A 19,000-nucleotide genomic window follows, 5' to 3' on the forward strand; every position below is an offset into this window, starting at 1 on the left:
TAGCAGACTATTTTATTTTAAGTGGCGAGACATTTTCTCTAGAACAGAGGTTCTCTACCTTTTTGACTCCAATGCCCCATTGTCTACAACAATATATTTATTTTTTTAATTATGAAATTAACAGTGTTCATATAAAATAAGTAACTAATCACCTTTATTTATAAAGCACTTTATACAATACAGATTTTGTCAAAGCAGAAATGTAAGCATTGTATATGTACATGTAAATGTAAATTTAAGAATTTTGGATGTTCTTCATGGATTACATTCTTTTCAACCAATGAATTTGCATGATTCTTTAAGGTATTTACTTTATAATGATTAAGGACAACTAGTGGGCCCCAGCCTCCTGTTTTAGAGAATGTTAGAATACCTAAAATAAACAAATTTTTGGGGTTAACTATCCCCTTTAATATCAGGCTAAAACAACCATGTGACATTAATGCAGTGACACATTTTACCTGTGCAATTGCTCTACTGATGCAGAGTAGCCAGTCGGCTTATAAGTCTGTTTCTGTACTTCGCATGAAAGGGGACCAAGCCATCTGAAAAATTTTCAAAATCCAACTTATTGGCAGAAACACAGGCTTTTGTTCATCCTGTGACATTTGTATGTCCTGTCACATGTCTGCACCTCTGACTCTTGTCTTCTCTTTCTCTGAGCAGAAGCTGAAAGATGCTCGGAATCATCCGTTTCATCTGCTTCTGAAAATGAATGGCAGACTAGAAGTCCATCATGGGGAAAAACAAATACTTTCACCAAACCTACTATAAAAAAGACACATGCCGCATCCTGAAAGGTTTACAGTAAATCAGTAATATGTTCTGATGATTAGTCTTAGTTTAACTACTATATTTTAAACCAGCATTACAGCATTAAACAGATTTGTGTTTTATTTCCACCATGAGAAACCAGCATGCATGATGGATGGATGGGTGGGTAAGCTATGTAATTCTTTAACACCACTACTAGAAAGGTACAGTGAGTACAAAAGTCTACACACACACCCTATTTAAACCCTCCACAGCTTTTTGAGATGTACAAAAATAAAAAATATTTTTTTATATATTTTATATTTTTATATTTAATGTCATATTAAAACCAGCCAAATTCATATAACCAACATATAGAAAATGTTAAGGTAAAAAAAACCTACGTATATGCACACTCTTCTGTTTGGAAATCAACCAATTACATTCAGACTCATACTGAAAAGTAATTGTAATTCTCTGCTTATTATTTAAAATGGACATAGGATTAAATTTTCACTTATATGTAGATAGTTAGCAATTTGAATAAGACCATGAGCCAATATACTTAACTGTCACTCACGTTTTTGAACATTAACCAAACTTAATTTTTTATAATTCATGAATGAAAACATTTTGTAACATGATATTGATGTACCATTTACATGGTAATGCAATGTCTGATTTTAAAATGAGTTTTAAAGGATGAATTTTGAGATTTTAAGTTTTCAGTTGATATATAATTTCTGATAATCTCTAAAATGTGTTAGAGAAAAAGGCAATGAAGAAGTCTTTTTTTTAAAACAAAGGTCAGAACTCCTGTTATAATATAGATTTTTGAGGGTTCACTCTTGTCATAAATTAATCTATTACTTTTCCTACATAATTTTTAACAAAAGACATTGGTAAAATATAAATTTGGGAGTCTTAGACATTTCCAACGATACATAGATTGTCAAGATTAGATTAGATTTAATTGTAATATTGTGAAGTAAATGTAGGCATCCGGTATATGGGACGGGGTGACAGTTAAAGGGATATACTGGGATATATTCATGTGTCATTGGTTGACAAGCCCCACAAAGAGAGTGCTAAAGTGAGCAGTAGATCATTATCATTTAAAGAGTCATGCACTGAAACTGGTCGCTGTGAAGAGAAATGTTTTAGACTACGTAAAACCATTAAGGAATTTTAACCAAAGTACGTTACAGACATTTATTAAAGACCCTAAGAAAAAACTAGAGAGTTGAGGTCAGGTGAGTTTGATCAGGGGAGGAGCCAAACTCTGCAGGAAAATGGATCTCAAGGGCCACAGTTAAGAAACCCTGCCCCAAAGAATCATTATGGAAAATGGGCATCCGATGTCCCTTTTTAGGAATGCTGATTAACCCTAACAATCAGCTGTTTCTTCTTTGTCACATTTTATTGCTTAAGCCATGCCCTGCAAAGAGCTTACAAAAGATGTGCAGGATCTCATTTTGATTTATTAATCAGGAGAAGGGTACAAAAGTATTTCCAAAACATTAGTTGTGCCATGGAATACCATGAAGACCATCATCAAAGAACAGGGCACCTATTTATGTAATAAAAAATATAATAAAACTTAGGCTGCCAAGAGGCTTACAGTAACATTAAAGGTAAAGGAGAAGCAGGGATATCTGGCAGGCACTGATCACTTGCTGCATGTGAAAACAACAACCTGTATTCTTCATATGACTCGGCTATGTTGCTCACAAAACAAATCCATGTGAGAAAATGTTGAATGGTCTGAACCATGAAAATGTATGAAAGGCATGCTAGACACAAAAACAAGACTACTTACCACCATATCCACAATGAAGCAGGATATTGCAAGCATCATGCCATAGAGCTTCGTCTCTTCAGCTGGGACTGGGGCAGTAGTCAAGATAGAAGGAATCATGGATAGTGTAAAATACCAGACATTTTGAGAAGGCTTCTTATAAAATTGAATGATTAAGGTGAATTTAACTTTCAGCACAATAATAACAATGAAACATAAATCTAAGTCTGATATACTGTACTGTATATGCCTGCAATATAAGATCCTCCTGCAATATAATCAATCTGGAGTTCTTTTTCCAATTTTTATTTTATTTTTTTTACATTTAAAAAAACTACAAATTGAGAATCGATTTTTTTTTAACCCACCGCGAGTAGCCTACAACATAAAGATCTACATCTGTTGCCTCGTTTTTTAAATATTGAGAGGTAGTTGAGAACAGCTGTTTGTTCTTAAAAACGTCCTACCCAAAGTAGAAATCCTCCTCAGGTGCAGTTCTCTACCTCAGGAGAAGAGTGAAGAACCTGTGGACGGGAAGTTGCAAACTGAGTATCTGAATCTCTTCCAGCAACTCACTGTTAATTTCATTGCCAAATTAATTTCTCCATCTAGGAAGAAAAAAAAATAGACAAAAGTCTGAGCAACCTAATTATTCTACTGAATTCCACAAAATAATCAGCAAATTAATCATATTTAATTTAAATATCATCATATATAATATATGTTGTTTTTCAAATACTGTTGATTTTATTATTATTATTATTATTATTATTATTATTATACAAATGTCAATAAGGTGAACCTTACCACTTAACCCAGTGGTTCTCAAACTTTTGGACTCAAAGGCACAGTTGTCCAACACACTATTCATTTAAATATATTAAATTAACAATTAATTTTGGCATTTTACATGTTATCTCTGTATTCCTGAACTGTATACATAACAAAATCAATAGGTATTAAGAGAAACAAAATATATGTATTGAGTTGATTTCCATTTCATTGCATGTTTATTTTTAGCATTTTAATTTAGACTACTTTAATTAATAAATAAATTTAATTTATTAATTACATATTATGTCATCCTGCAGCTCCCTTGGAAGTTTGAGGCCCCCAGTGGACCCTAGACCCGTTTGAGAACTGCTGACCTAACACAAATGCCATCCATCTGGATAACTGGGTAACATTTACAACTGGGACATTTACTAAAAGTCATTTACTTAAAAGCAATTGCAAAATTAGCAAAAAACCCACCATTTGTCTGAGGGGTTTGACATTTGTTGGTTATCTACAGATGTGCTGAGAAGCCTGAGACGTGATGAGAGTCAAGGGTCGGCCAGTACCATGTTTTGTGCTCTCTGGGATTTGTCCAATGTTAACCTCCGGCTGATCCATCAGTAGGTCCCTGTCACTGGGGTTTTTTCATAAACAGCTGGACAACACCTCTTTATCTGCTCTGAAAGGATCATTGTCTCGCTTCGAGCTGTTGTCACTTGAGCCTAGTTTTATCCCTGTAGTAATGGGGATGAACTTCAAATTCATATTGCTGATCATACTCTTTAATGTCAGTTTACTGCATTTCAAATACCCCATAATAGATACCTAGTTTTGCATTTGAGAAAATTTTTGTCCTTTCGAGAATGGTGTCCTTCATTTCTTAAGCTTTCTGTGGGAAGATCTGGTGATGTAGGAAGAGGATGAGATGAATTGTCTTTTTCGTCAGTAGGTATTGCAGCAACTGTAAATAGTTTTCCTTTTAGGAAAAGTTATTCAGAATATCATAAAACATTTTTACTGGACTTCATGGTCTCGGTCACGTGGTGGGTGGGATTGTTACCGCGGCCAGTTAAATTCTCCAATCTTTTTTGTGTTCTCACTTGTTTTAGCCTGTTGTCTTGGTTTTGGGTCTGCTGTCCGGTGATCCAATGATTTATGCTATCCTGTCAGATTTTGCTACCTCCCCACCCCAACCCTAAACCTACCTTTACAGTAAGATAAATACAGTGTTGGTAGCATTATTTTTCAGAACACCGGCTCTAGTAGGTTCTCCGCAAAGGCCCTTCTGTCAGAGAGACTTCCGGAAGTCACTTCTTGATTCTAGTACGCTGAGGTAGAACGAATGGTGTCTCCATTTTGCCATAGATATATTCCATTCCTAAACTTAACACTGCAGCAAATAACAGTCAGCAGTGATATTGATAGGAAGCCAGCGCAGTGTTGACAGAACCGGGCTAATATGGTCATACATCCTGGTTCTAGTAAGAACTCTTGCTGCTGCATTTTGGACTAGCTGTAGTTTGTTTACTAAGCGTGCAGAACAACCATCCAATAAAGCATTACAATAATCTAACGTTGAGGTCATAAATGCATGGATTAACATTTCTGCATTTGACATTGAGAGCATAAATTTAGATATATTTTTGAGATGGAAAAATGCAGTTTTACAAATGCTAGAAACGTGGCTTTCTAAGGAAAGATTGCGATCAAATAGCACACCTAGGTTCCTAACTGATGACGAAGAATTGACAGAGCAGCCATCAAGTCTTAGACAGTGTTCTAGGTTATTACATGCAGAGTTTTTAGGTCCTATAATTAACACTGGTTTTTTTTCTGAATTTAGCAGTAGGAAATTACTCGTCATCCAGTTTTTTATAATGACTATGGATTCCATTAGTTTTTCAAATTGGTGTTTCACCGGGCTGCAAAGAAATATAGAGCTGAGTATCATCAGCATAACAGTGAAAGCTAACACCATGTTTCCTGATTAAATCTCCCAAGGGTAACATGTAAAGCGTGAAAAGTAGCGGCCCTAGTACTGAGCCTTGAGGTACTCCATACTGCACTTGTGATCAATATGATACCTCTTCATTCACTGCTACGAATTGATGGCGGTCATAAAAGTACGACTTAAACCACGCTAATGCACTTCCATTAATGCCAACAAAGTGTTCAAGTCTATGCAAAAGAATGTTATGGTCAATAGTGTCAAACGCAGCACTCTAAGATCCAATAGCATTAATAGAGAGATACACCCACGATCAGATGATAAGAGCAGGTCATTTGTAACTCTAAGGAGAGCAGTCTCAGTACTATGATACAGTCTAAATCCTGACTGGAAATCCTCACAGTTCCCTTTTTTCTCTAAGAAGGAATATAATTATAAGGGAAAAGGGAGATTCAAGATCGGTCTATAATTAACTAGTTATTACAATAATCTAACCTTGAGGTCATAAATGCATGGATTAACATTTCTGCATTTGACATTGAGAGTGTAGGTTGTAATTTAGATATATTTTTGAGATGTAAAAATGCAGGTTACACTGCATGGTTACAATTTTATCTCTAATAGTATCGATCTTAGAAGTAAAGTAGTTCATAAAGTCATTACTGCTGTGATGTTGGGAAATGACAACACTTGTTGATGCTTTATTTTCATTCATTTAGCCACTGTATTGAATAAATACGTGGGTTTATGTTTTTTTTCTTCTAAAAGAACGAAAAGAAATGAGATCTAGCAGTTTTTAATGCTTTTCCTGTAGGATAGGTTACTTTCCCACCAAGCAATACGAAATACCTCTAGTTTTGTTATTCTCCAGTTGCGCTCCATTTTCCGGGCTCCTCTCTTTAGGGTGCGAGTATGCTCATTATACTACGGTGTCAGACTGTTTTCCTTAATCTTACTTAAATGTAAAGGAGCAACTGCATTTAAAATGCTAGAAAAGAGAGAGAGTCCATAGTTTCCGTTTTATCAAGTTGATCTGAGGTTTTTGATATGCTAAGGAATTGGGATACATCAGGAAGATTGCTTACAAAGCAGTCTTTTGTGGTAGAAGTGATGGTTCTACCAAACTTGTAACAAGAAGTAGAATTTACAGTTTTAGGTATATGAAGTTTGCACAAAACTAAATAATGATCTGAGATGTCGCTTGGCTGCATAATTTCACATTTCAAATGTGAAAAGGGTCCATAAGATTTTTTCTTACAAATGATGTTCACTCCGTCTATTGGATATTATTGTTGAGGGAGTCTGGCTTCTTGCCCATAGAAATCCACTGCAAGTTCAATACACAGACAAAGAAAAATAACCTAGCATTTACTATTAAATAAATTGTTTCTCTAGCATTGTAAACACTTGTTTCCTGAAAATACATTATTCAAAATGTGGTGGAAAAATTCATTGAACATTGCTTCTGTATGCATGTTTTCTTAGAATTGCTGTGTGGTTCAGAAGGGCGACACCTGGGGGGAAACAGATGTCTGAGAATGACCTGAGAGGGTCGTGGGCCATATAGTGGGGGGACAATGCTTGAGGATGACCTGAGGGGGTCACCTAAGTCCTAAATGTGTGAGAAACAGCCCATAGAGTGTTCCTTGTTATGTGTGGAAAGTTACAACTGCTAAGACTTTGTAACCTTGACGCAGCAAAAGGATATAAGGTGGAGGACTGCCCTCTTCCTGGGTCGGTTTCACTCAGCAGGAACTCAGTGTTGCTGTATGACTGTCTGACCTTCTTTGCAAAGAATAAAAGCTTTCTTTTTAATTATACTTGAGAATGAATCTGTCTCTTATGCTGATGAGAGTTGATTTAAATTTTGCCACGACAAGAATGACTTATGAAACACTACATCTTCGATAATAAATGTACAAATAGCAGTTTTGAGCACAATTAATTAAAATGCATTTAAACCAAACATTTACACATCTTTAATTTCTAAATAGTTTTGTGTACACCAAACTTGTGCAGATGAAACAAATCGAAGGAAAAAAGGATGCTGTCTCTGATATACTTTGGCATATACAACATCTTAACCTTGTAATAATAACAAACTATTTTATAACAACATATCCAATAATATTAACATCAGTTTGACATCACCTACACTGGATTTAAAACTGCTCTGAATACTCATTTTAAATGGCATAATGAGGTTGATTTACATACCAAGACTTATGAAACAAGGACTTCTAGTGGCTCAGTTCTCCTTTCATGTGTGTGCATTTATATTGCTAATTAACAATATAACTGGTATTTAAAAAAATATACAGTGAAGAAGCCATTCTAAGATTGAAGGATCTTCACACTCCATGTGAAACAAGGAGATGATAACAGACTTCAACCTATATACTGATTTGTCCAATCTAAAACAGATTTAAAAAAAAAAGAGTATCTCTATGTAATAATAAAAAAAAAGTACATTTGTTTAGCTTTCAAATCCAACTTGAGAAACCTGAATGTCACAAATTAGTGTCCGTGTCACCATTTCTGATTCTACAGCCACTGAATAAGTAGTACCACAAGTGCTACCATGTGCTAAATAATCACTGAATGCAGTGATTAAACAAAATATATACAAAAAATGTCAACTAACAGTACTCCTACAGTAACTCACTTCTTCGCATAATGGGTTTTCAGAAGAAAAACTAAAGATTATACTAGACATGACTGCAGAAATTATATTGGTTTGAAAGTATGTGTTCAAAACACTGGAAAACACGTTGAAAATTTGCATCAATTCAGTCAACAGTACTTGAGTCAGTCTGTCATACCAGCAGCTCAAAGGGGGCCCTTATTAATATATGAACATATAATGGCAGATCAGAAATAGAACAAATCCTCTAAGCCACAGATATTGTTGATTGAGACTGATGATTCCATGGGATAAGTATGGAGAATTTGAGTTCAAATTAGACTATGTTCATTATGTTCATAATTTGTCTTGTAAAACCGACTGTTGTCAGTCTGACACTCCACTTTTGGAGCGTTTGCCATGTAATGAAACACCCAAGGACACAGCATGCCCGTTGCAAGTGGCATCTGATGATTTCTGCCCCTCCTCTAGTTCAGGAAGTGACTCTTCCATCTCCTTCATATGGGCCATGGCCCGGTCAATGGTTGCTTTGGTGACTAGGTTGAAGTCATGCAGATTGACCAGGTGAAGCAGAAAGTTCCGACACAAATTTCTGCGAATGATGTATGGCCCATAGTTCTCCACAAACAGCATGCTCGCCTGACTCATCTGATTATCAGAAATGAATCTGGAGAAAGGACAGATAGCAAGATAATGACACCACCAATATTCCACCAATGTTGGATGTTTTTGTAAGTCTGCAGCTGTGGCCAAACGTTTTGAGAATGACACAAATATTAATAAAGTCTGCTATGGTATAATGAAGGGGGGGGGGGGGGGGGGGGAGGTTCATGAGTTTATTTTCATGGCAAATTGCAATTCATCTGATCACTCTTTATAACATTCTGGACTATATGCAAATTGCCTTTATATAAAGCAGACTTTGTGAAAATTAATATTTGTGTCATTCTCAAAACTTCTGGCCACGGTTCTATGATAATATTCTAATAATACAATTAACATAAGCAAAAGACAAATAATATGAATGCATTTTTACCCATTCTTCATAACGTGAAGATTCCACAGCTTCATTACTTCTTTTTCTCCTTCATTCACATCTGTGAATTCTTCAATTTGCTTCAGTCAAAACAAAATGTACTAATCATGACGCATGAACTGAATAGTTTCAGTCAGACTCATAATACATAAAAGAGTGTAAACTGTTTGATTCAAATGCAAATATCAATTACTATCTTGTTGACTAACCGTGGTGGTTTTTTCTCTGAGCCACTCTGGATCCTTCTCATCCTCACTGTCAACTTCCATCTCCTGTGGACGGAGGGGCATGCAGCTGTCGCTGTGGAAATACAGACGATTATGTCCGCTAACATAAGTCCGCTGCTGCTCTGGCTCACCGTCCTCGGACTCCAAAAACTCAGACAGGCTTGGCTTGGTTCGTTTTGGCCTAAGTGAAAGTGAGAGATTATTAAACATCCATGGTTAACATTTCTGGCATCACAACCATATATAAAACAGGAGTACTCTGCATTTATCTGTATTATACTTTTAGAACTTGCACCACATACATGATTTAGTCAGCAAAAAGAACACTTGTGACTGATGCAAAATCATATTGATTATGCTTAATATGCCAACAATAAGTTAGGTCATGTAAATGCCTAAGCAGTTTTTTTTTATCAAGTAAAACTCATAATGGTTTAAGTAAAACCCAATTCGAAGACTTCAGCACATAACCCTGATTTTGTTCTTCATAAAAATCTTTACAGGCATTCTGGCAGCTTATTCGATATGCACATCCTGTATTTATTTTGATATCAAAACCCTGGGGTTTGAATTCAAAATAAATAGAAATCATGACCATACTTTTTTGCATGGATAAATCATTTATAATAAAAGCTGCAACATTACATTATTAATTGAGAAATGTGCATTTTGGGTTTACACATAAAACTAAAAACAATCAAAATGTCCTTCTAGTCAATAATAATAGCATTTTTCCTAAAACACAGACACATTGAGACCCGTTTCATACCGACAAACAAGTATGTGAGTGACAGCTGTCCTCTTAACAGGGCCATTGCGGCTAAAGGCAAAGCCAGGCTGGCTGTGGGTATCTTGTGGATTGCCAACATATGAGCCATCATAGCACTCATTTATGGACACATCTATCCGAGCACCTTTAGGATGAGGCTGGAATACATAGAATTCAAGAACAACAGTTATAGCAGAAATAACTCACCTGTTTACAGCTTTTTACACTTATTACAGTTTTTCTCATTCATGCGTGTATCAATAGCTTATAATACTGCATACAGATATATGGATATATTTACATACCAAGATAAAAATCTCCATGTATAAACACTTTATATCGTTACCACAATATATATCACCCTACCACACAGCCCCATGTATAACTATATAAAGAATTTTTTACCTAATACATTGATTCTATTCATCTGTTGAAATTAAACAGGCAGATATTTATGAATGTGTCCTACTGTGCTCACCACATAGTTAAATATGAATCTGCTGTGGGACAGTTTGAGGTGTTTCAGCAGGCTGTAGAGTTTACGGCAGTTGAGCGTGCACCAGGGACAGTGCAGGTCATCTCTGGCCTCTGTCTGCTGACGAGTGTTATTGTTGTACAGAAACTGTGGAAAACAGAAATACCAGCATGTTGCATAAAGTTCTGGAAATTTGTTTTTACACTGCAGATTGTTTTCCAGTAAATCTAATGAGTAAATTGTGTTTTCTATGATGTAGTATACAAGTGACTTTAAATAGTGCAATATAAATAAATGTACTATAATAAAGAGTACATAATTCCTACCTGATAAAAGATGCGTAGCTTTTGTAAGGGTTCACAGGGCGACTGCTCTCCCCTGGTCTGTATGCTGGTGCTCACTAAATCCTTCACCACTAAAAGAATAAAATGATTAACAGCCTTAAACAGACATTACAGAATCAGAAACTTCATAAAATCTAAACAGACCAAGCAGGCCATGATTGCTAACAAATTTATACAGATGCTAGTTTGCTTCCTGGACAAGACCACAGGAAACAGATGATTCTTCTGCACATTCTGACTTTGCTGCAGCCTGGAATTGAACTACTGGTTTCGTCTGGTCAGAGGAGAACTGGCCCCCCAACTGAGCCTGGTTTCTCTCAAGATTTTTTTTCTCCATTCTGTCACCGATGGAGTTTCGGTTCCTTACCGCTGTCGCCTCTGGCTTGCTTAGTTGGGATCACTTCATCTACAGCGATATCGTTGACTTGAAAGTCATGCCACTTGGCAAATCCAAGATGGCGCCGCACATGGCTGCTTCAGTGCTTGGCTCTCCAGTGTTTGTACTGTTTTTGTTCGTTTTTCCTGTTTTTTGTTTAACAAACACGATCAGTTTCACCAGGGATGAACTGCTGAACATTCGGCAGAACACACCACATGATATTTTTCCGGATTTCTATTATACAGACGTTTTACTGAACATTGTTATCGGAGGAGCAGCGGCGCTGATCAAGCGCTTCAGGACGCGCAGACGGGGAAAGCGAGCGGGAGCGCTCGTCAGACTCAGGAAGCGCGGATTTCGAACGCCGTTGCCTAGCATCCATCTCGCAAATCTCCGCTCTCTACCCAACAAAACGGACGAACTCCTTTTGCTCTCTCGGACAAATAAGGATTTCTCTCACTCTGCTGCTCTGTGTTTCACGGAAACCTGGCTGAATGACGCCATACCGGACAGCGCACTCCATCTGCCGGACTTTCAGCTGTTTAGAGCGGATCGCGACGCAGAATCAACGGGGAAATCGCGCGGCGGCGGGACATGCTTTTACATCAATGAACGGTGGTGTACAGATGTAACTGTGTTAAAGAAGATGTGCTGTCCTGATCTAGAAACGCAGTTTATCAACTGCAAGCCGTTCTATTCGCCGCGGGAGTTTCACTCGCTCATTCTGGTCAGTGTTTACATTCCACCTCAAGCACATGTGAGCTCAGCTTTACAGAAACTCGCTGATCAGATCACAGACACAGAACAACAACACCCGGACTCTGTTTTAATCATTCTTGGGGACTTTAATAAAGCCAATCTCTCCCGTGAACTGCCAAAATACAGACAGCATGTTACCTGTCCCACCAGAGACAGTAATATACTGGATCACTGTTACACCACAATAAAGGATGCATATCACTCTGTTCCACGAGCAGCTTTGGGACGTTCTGATCACTGTCTGGTTCATCTTATACCGACCTACAAGCAGAAACTTAAATCTGCTAAACCTGTAGTAAAGACTGTGATGAGATGGACCAGCGAAACAGAGCAGGATTTACAATCTTGTTTTGACATCACAGACTGGAGCGTTTTTGAAGCTGCTACCACCGATCTGGACGAACTCACAGAGACTGTAACATCCTATATTAGTTTCTGTGAGGATATATGCATTCCTACCAGGACTTATTTAACATTCAACAATGATAAGCCATGGTTTACAGTAAAACTCAAACACCTTCGTCAGGCCAAAGAGGATGCCTACAGAAATGGGGACAGGGTCTTGTACAATCAGGCCAGGAACACACTGAACAAAGAGATTAGAGCGGCTAAAAAGACCTATGCTAAAAAGTTGGAAGACCAGTTTACTTCCAACGACTCTACTTCAGTTTGGAGAGGACTGAGAGCCATCACAAACTACAAGACACCATCCCCTTGCACTGAGGCTAATCAACGACTTGCTAACGACCTGAATGAGTTTTATTGTAGATTTGAAACCCCCAACACCCACTCTGACCATCTCCCTGCACAACCATTAACACCTCCTGCAATCCCCCTCTCCATACCTCCTGCTCTTCAAATCTGTGAAGATGATGTGCGCCAGGTCTTCAAGAAAAACAAAAGAAGAAAAGCACCAGGCCCAGATGGCGTTACACCAGCCTGTCTGAAAATCTGTGCTGACCAGCTGGCCCCCATCTTTTCACAGATCTTCAACAGATCTCTGGAGTTGTGTGAAGTGCCTTCCTGCTTCAAACGCTCCACCATAATCCCCATTCCAAAGAAACCCAAGATAACAGGACTTAACGACTACAGACCTGTGGCTCTAACGTCTGTCGTCATGAAGTCGTTTGAAAAACTGGTTCTGGCTTATCTGAAGGACATCACTGGACCCTTACTGGACCCCCTGCAGTTTGCGTACCGAGCAAACAGGTCCGTGGATGATGCAATCAACATGGCATTGCACTTCATCCTGCAACATCTGGACAAAACAGGGACTTATGTGAGGATCCTGTTTGTGGACTTTAGTTCGGCTTTCAACACCATCATCCCAACAACCCTCCAGACCAAACTGACCCAGCTCTCTGTTCCTAGCTCTATCTGTCAGTGGATCACCAGCTTTCTGACAGATAGGCAACAGTTAGTGAGACTGGGGAAATTCATGTCAAACAGCTGCTCCACCAACACTGGTGCCCCTCAGGGATGTGTTCTCTCCCCTCTGCTCTTCTCCCTGTACACCAACGACTGCACCTCTAAAGACCCCTCTGTCAAGCTCCTGAAGTTTGCAGACGACACTACAGTCATCGGCCTCATCCAGGACGGTGACGAGTCTGCTTACAGACAGGAGGTTGAGCAGCTGGCTGTCTGGTGCAGTCTTAACAACCTGGAGCTGAACACGCTCAAAACAGTGGAGATGACTGTGGACTTTAGGAGAAACCCCCCTGCACTTTCCCCACTCACCATCATGAACAGCACTGTGGCTGCAGTGGAGTCATTCAGATTCCTGGGAACCACCATCTCTCAGGACCTGAAGTGGGACAATCACATTGGCTCCATTGTGAAAAAAGCCCAACAAAGGTTGTACTTCCTTCGCCAGCTGAGGAAGTTTAACCTGCCACAGGAGCTGCTGAAACAGTTCTACTCAGCCGTCATTGAGTCAGTCCTGTGTACTTCAATTACTGTCTGGTTTGGTTCAGCTACAAAATCAGATATCAGAAGACTACAGAGAACTGTTCGGACTGCTGAAAGGATTATTGGTGCTCCCCTGCCCACCCTCCAAGAACTGTACACATCCAGAGTGAGGAAAAGGACTCAGAAAATCACTCTGGATCCCTCACATCCAAGTCACCCCATCTTTGAACTTTTGCCATCTGGCCGGCGCCTCAGAGCCGCAAATACAAGAACAGCAAGGCACAAGAATAGTTTCTTCCCCCAGGCAATCTACCTCATGAACAGTTAAATGTTTCCCACTTAAACTTATGCTTATGCAAAAATGTGCAATATCCTTATATTTATTTGTTACCCCTCCATCCTAGAACATTCCTGCATCTCACTCGATCCTATCCCATTATCATTTATAGCACAATTGTTTATACACTTATTTATTTGCCAATTTGTAATTCTCCCGTAATTTTTTTTATTTTTTTTTTTTTTTTTTCTGTGTGTTGTTGTGTGTCTGTTTACTGGAAGCTTATGTCACTAAAACAAATTCCTTGTATGCACAAGCATACTTGGCAATAAAGCTCTTTCTGATTCTGATTCTGATTCTGATTGATTGCAAATAAATGCACAGACACTATTTAACTGAACAGAGATGACATCACTGAATTCAATGATGAACTGCCTTTAACTACCATTTTGCATTATTGACACACTGTTTTCCTAATGAATGTTGTTCAGTTGCTTTGACGCAATGTATTTTGTTTAAAGCGCTATATAAATAAAGGTGATTTGACTTGACTTGACTTCCTTACCAACAGGTGCATTTTGGAGAGTGCTGGTTCTGTTCTCTGTGGTGCTGGTGTCAGAACTGCGAGTGGAGAGAGGTTTTGCCACAGGGGCCGTTGAAGAGTCACCTGTCCAGCGAAGAGTGAACTGCAAAGTGGGACCCTGAGAAAAGGTCTCAAAAGGGGGCAACCTCTTCAAAATACAAGAATCAAAAGTTGAGATCTACATTGCCACTGAATGAAATCATACATCTACTACAATTTGGAAAATAAAGTCATATTTTTAAAAGCTAGCTTTTTTTAAATAAAAAAATATGACTACATTTGACTGCCAAACAACACCCCACTGGTTTTGTTTAGTGCTCAACAGGAAAGTTAGCAGGTTATTTCCGCCACATAACCAACCTTTCCATCCAGTATAGTCTCCCATGTGGCCCTCTTCTTGTTGACTGGACAGTCTTCAATCTGTTGCATGGAAACCTCATACTCTCCATCCAGCAGCTGCAGCCGTCTGAAGGACAATCATTATACAGCTATACTGTGCCCTTTTTCCATCACATAAGGAATTTTTCTGGGACCTCTAAGTAAAATGAAGCCTTCTGAAAGCATTGCTATTACTAACCTGTTTTTATCGAAAACAGTCATCTGAGCAACAAATGTTTCTGGGGTCTCTCTGTTAGCTCTGTGGGATAAGTTTCTCTTCTTTCTGGATGGTAGTTCCTCTTTTACATCTATAAATAAAAGCATTAGGACTGTTCTGCTCCATTTTAGCATTTGTCTAGCATTTGTGAGGCTGAGGCTACAACAACTGCAGAAGGCAGTGCTCAATTAACTGTATTGACTATATTTGAAAATGTAGGGTGCTGACTTTAATTGCTCTTCACATCATCATGGACAGACGACAGAAAAGGTTCGATTTCAGTCAGTCACACCATCAGAATTTCTGAAAAAACATGATACTTCTTAAATCGTCATCTATCTCCTTGATATATGGATATTAAGGGTTAGTTCACCCAAAACTTGAAATGCTGTCTTAGCTTTAACACCCACTTTGTTCCAACCTGTATGATTTTCCTTATTCTGTGAAACACAATATTTTAAAGAATTATTATTTTTTTTTTTTAAGAACAAGTTACATTAAGGGTCTTTTACGCCTTTATTGGGACAGGACAGTAGAGATGACAGGAAAGCATTGGGTGGAGAGAGGGGACCAGGATCGGCAAAGGACCTCAAGACGGGAATCGTACTCAGGTCGCCGTGAGCACAGTTGCATTGTATGTCAACGCACTAGCCACGGGGCTATCAGCATCGACTAAAGAACAGTTTTGTGCTCAAAGTAAGTTAGTAGGGTTCAAAGAACACTGGACCCCATTGACTTTCATTGTAGGGACCAAAAGAAAATTGTACAGGTTTGGAAGAGCATGACAATGAGTAGATAATGACACCATTTTCATTTCTGGGTGAACTTTCTTTAACCTAACACACTAAAGCCATAAAACAAATGAGGATGAAGTCTGCAGAGCCTTTACACAGCATTTAACACTTGATGTTGATGTTAACAGATGTCACACACTGTGTACATACGCTGCCACTCACCAAAATTCTCATCTGCCTCATAGTTGATGAAGCCATTGGGGTCTCTTTTCCCTGTGTGAGACACTCTGAAGAGAAGAGAATAGGATTTGACCATGTGACTGTTACTGGGCTCAAACTCATTGCTGGACACCAGCAGGGAAGGGAAGGCTCCAGACTTGGTCTGGCTGAGATTCGGGTTCAAAGGCACCTGCTTTTTCCCCGTAGGCACTTGCTTTATAGGGCAGCTGACATCCTAAGGGAGCAAAATGACCATTATAACAAAAAAAAGAGAGATCGTTAAAGCAGCATATATAAACATTTCCTTACATTTACATTAACCCAAAATAACACATTCTTATGAAATAAAATGAAAGAGGAGCTCACCTTACGCTTTTTATGACAGACTTTGACGAGTAGCACCTCAAGTGAAACTGAGTTTTGATAATTTTCTGAGTTTTGACATGGTGTATCTGTTTAAAGAACAAAATTATATCAGAACTCTAAAATAATGGTAAGATATTAATATGATCATTCAGACGTTCATTGGTGCTGTACACTTTAGGCAAATTTAGACTCACCATTTTTGTGAAAAAATCCAGTGAATGTCAGTTGCATATGTGAAGTTAAACTGAAATCACAAATGAAACATTACTAAAAACCACTATTTGGAACCAAATTATCCTATCACATTTTTGTATAACGCAACTGAAAACTACTCAGTTACTCACTTTAAAACACAGTCAGTCTTAAAACAGTGGGCCAAAACCTTCTCTATCTCGCAATTTAATAGACTACACAAAGTTTGCCAGATTTTTGCTCAACTTTGCTGACTAGAAGTGTCAACCCCAGTTGCCAAAAATCAGAACCACTCTGCAAATTTTGGGCAATTGGAGTTGACAAAATGCACAGGAAGTTGCATAATATGTGATGGGCACAGACTTATTTAGCTTTAGACTATGATTTCAGATGGAGGATATCAAATGTTGATATTTAGAGACGATTTTATGAAAAATATTATTTTTATTTGTCATGTGTCTCCTAGCAACAAGGCACACATTCTGCGTCAGTTTGTTGTGTCGGGAACAACTTAAAAGTCAGGTAGTGTATGATTCTCAGTAGTTTAGTGTATAATGCCCAGTTTTTCCTCTGTAACCATTTACAAAGTAGGCAAGTATATGCTGCCTATTGCTTGAAAATCTATTCAGATAAATAAAAGTTGTGTAGTGTATTACAACCTTTAGGATCATATCTGTGTAAGAACAAAGCGTGCAAAACATCTGTTGAATACCATTACCTCTGAGACTCAGGCTCTCCTTTCATTCCCTCCACATTGGACAGCAAATCATCCACTTTAAATGTTTTCCTGAAGAAAAACGCCAGTCTATTTAATGAACACATTGTAAGCAAAGCAAAGCAGATTTTCAGATAACTATTATTAGAACATAGAGACGACCTACCTTGTGGCATTTGTTCGTGAGTTTCTATGAGACATAAAGTTGAGGGTCCTATGAAGTAATATCGGCTGTGAAAGAGCAAGAAAAAAGTAAAAAACAAGTACAACCAGACCAATGGTTAATATAAATTTGATGTTATGCCTTTTGATTAATGTATAATGGTATACTTACAGCTATTAGGTTCCTTGTTCGTAGGAATCTGTATATTTGAGTAGGCTCTGAAGACAAAATGCATAAGAATTAACTAAAACATACTATTTTAAAGCTTCAAAGTCAAAGCAACTTCTGTGTGTGGCTTTTAAACCCTTCATGAACAATAAACTAAAGGGTTTTGAGTAATTGACTGCAAAATTAGTTATAACTTAGAGATACTGATGAAAAACAGCATTATTTTAAAAACAGCTATAAGGCATTACAAAGCTACTAAATCCAAGGATCCACATATCTAACAGCAGTAATAGCAGAACAGAAAACTTTGTCATGATAAAGATTTGTGACAGATGTAAGTGTGTTGTTAAAATACTCTCCTAATGGAGATCAGTTTTACTTGTTGTGCTAAATGAGACAGACACTGACTCACTTTCAAAGGCCTGCAGGAAGAGCTCATGGTCGGCCTGCAGCTGCTCCATCTTGGGCTTCTTTATGGAGCTCACGCCAGAGGATGGGTATACAGCACCATTGGCTTTACAGTTCATCACCTGGGCCGAGTATTTCTGAGGAGCCATTATGATCTAACAACTAACCGAAACTTCACACCTAAACAACACCAGGCAAAATGAATATTTGCACATTAATGACAGCTGACCTCGCTCCTTTAACCAGCTCCTTACCATCACCTAAACATCAGATATCGGTGGTCACCGGTCTCTGTGACTAGTACATGTATTAATATGACTCATATGAATAACACATATGAGTTGTAAATATGTTATAAATGTAAGTTACGTCCTCAGTCTGCTCACTGACCCTCAAAAGATGAAAATAAACACGTTAGTTTGCGGTTCTTCACGACGAAAACAGAGTTAAACGGCACCTGGTTCTCCATCCGTACAGGCAGCCGTTCACGTACTGGTTTAGATGAACGTTGTTGTGTTTTTTTTATATATATCTGTTATCTGCGTCCGAAAATACGTTTATTTTGTATGGGGAAAAAAATCAACCAAGTGATGTATATCGATACTACTTGTATCGCCCGAGCACTCGAGAGAAGTGCCGTGAGAACCCGCCCATGACAATGTTGTGCAGCCAATCGGAGACGTCGTCTGGTGACATCGAGGTTTTCTATTTGCATGACTTGCCTTGATAGACGCGAGATTAAGATTGGTAGAGGAGACAAATT

At 38.3% G+C, this 19,000-nt stretch overlaps 1 protein-coding gene across 1 annotated transcript; it reads right to left on the reverse strand.

The window, feature by feature from the left end:
- Positions 1–7,772: 7,772 nt before the first annotated feature.
- On the reverse strand, positions 7,773–18,880 carry LOC132151947 (polycomb protein suz12-B-like). Its single transcript, XM_059560516.1, has 16 exons — positions 18,242–18,880; positions 17,833–17,879; positions 17,665–17,729; positions 17,502–17,570; positions 16,786–16,835; positions 16,592–16,677; positions 16,229–16,460; positions 15,255–15,363; positions 15,038–15,143; positions 14,660–14,825; positions 10,754–10,842; positions 10,431–10,574; positions 9,953–10,110; positions 9,166–9,364; positions 8,957–9,036; positions 7,773–8,587 (listed from the first exon to the last, which is right to left on the reverse strand). The coding sequence occupies exons 1-16, from the start codon at positions 18,384–18,386 to the stop codon at positions 8,287–8,289; spliced, it is 2,046 nt and encodes a 681-aa protein (XP_059416499.1). The 5' UTR covers positions 18,387–18,880; the 3' UTR covers positions 7,773–8,286.
- Positions 18,881–19,000: the final 120 nt, after the last annotated feature.

Source organism: Carassius carassius, chromosome 10, assembly GCF_963082965.1.
Source record: "Carassius carassius chromosome 10, fCarCar2.1, whole genome shotgun sequence".
Lineage (NCBI taxonomy): Eukaryota > Metazoa > Chordata > Actinopteri > Cypriniformes > Cyprinidae > Carassius > Carassius carassius.

Excerpts from the sequence above, each read along its gene's own strand:
- LOC132151947 (XM_059560516.1), bottom strand. The coding sequence starts at position 18,386 with ATGGCTCCTCAGAAATACTCGGCCCAGGTGATGAACTGTAAAGCCAAT. Across the intron at positions 17,880-18,241 it reads CTTCCTGCAGGCCTTTGAAA|AGCCTACTCAAATATACAGA; the intron begins GTGAGTCAGTGT and ends TTTTGTCTTCAG. Across the intron at positions 15,144-15,254 it reads ACTGTTTTCGATAAAAACAG|ACGGCTGCAGCTGCTGGATG; the intron begins GTTAGTAATAGC and ends ATTGTCCTTCAG.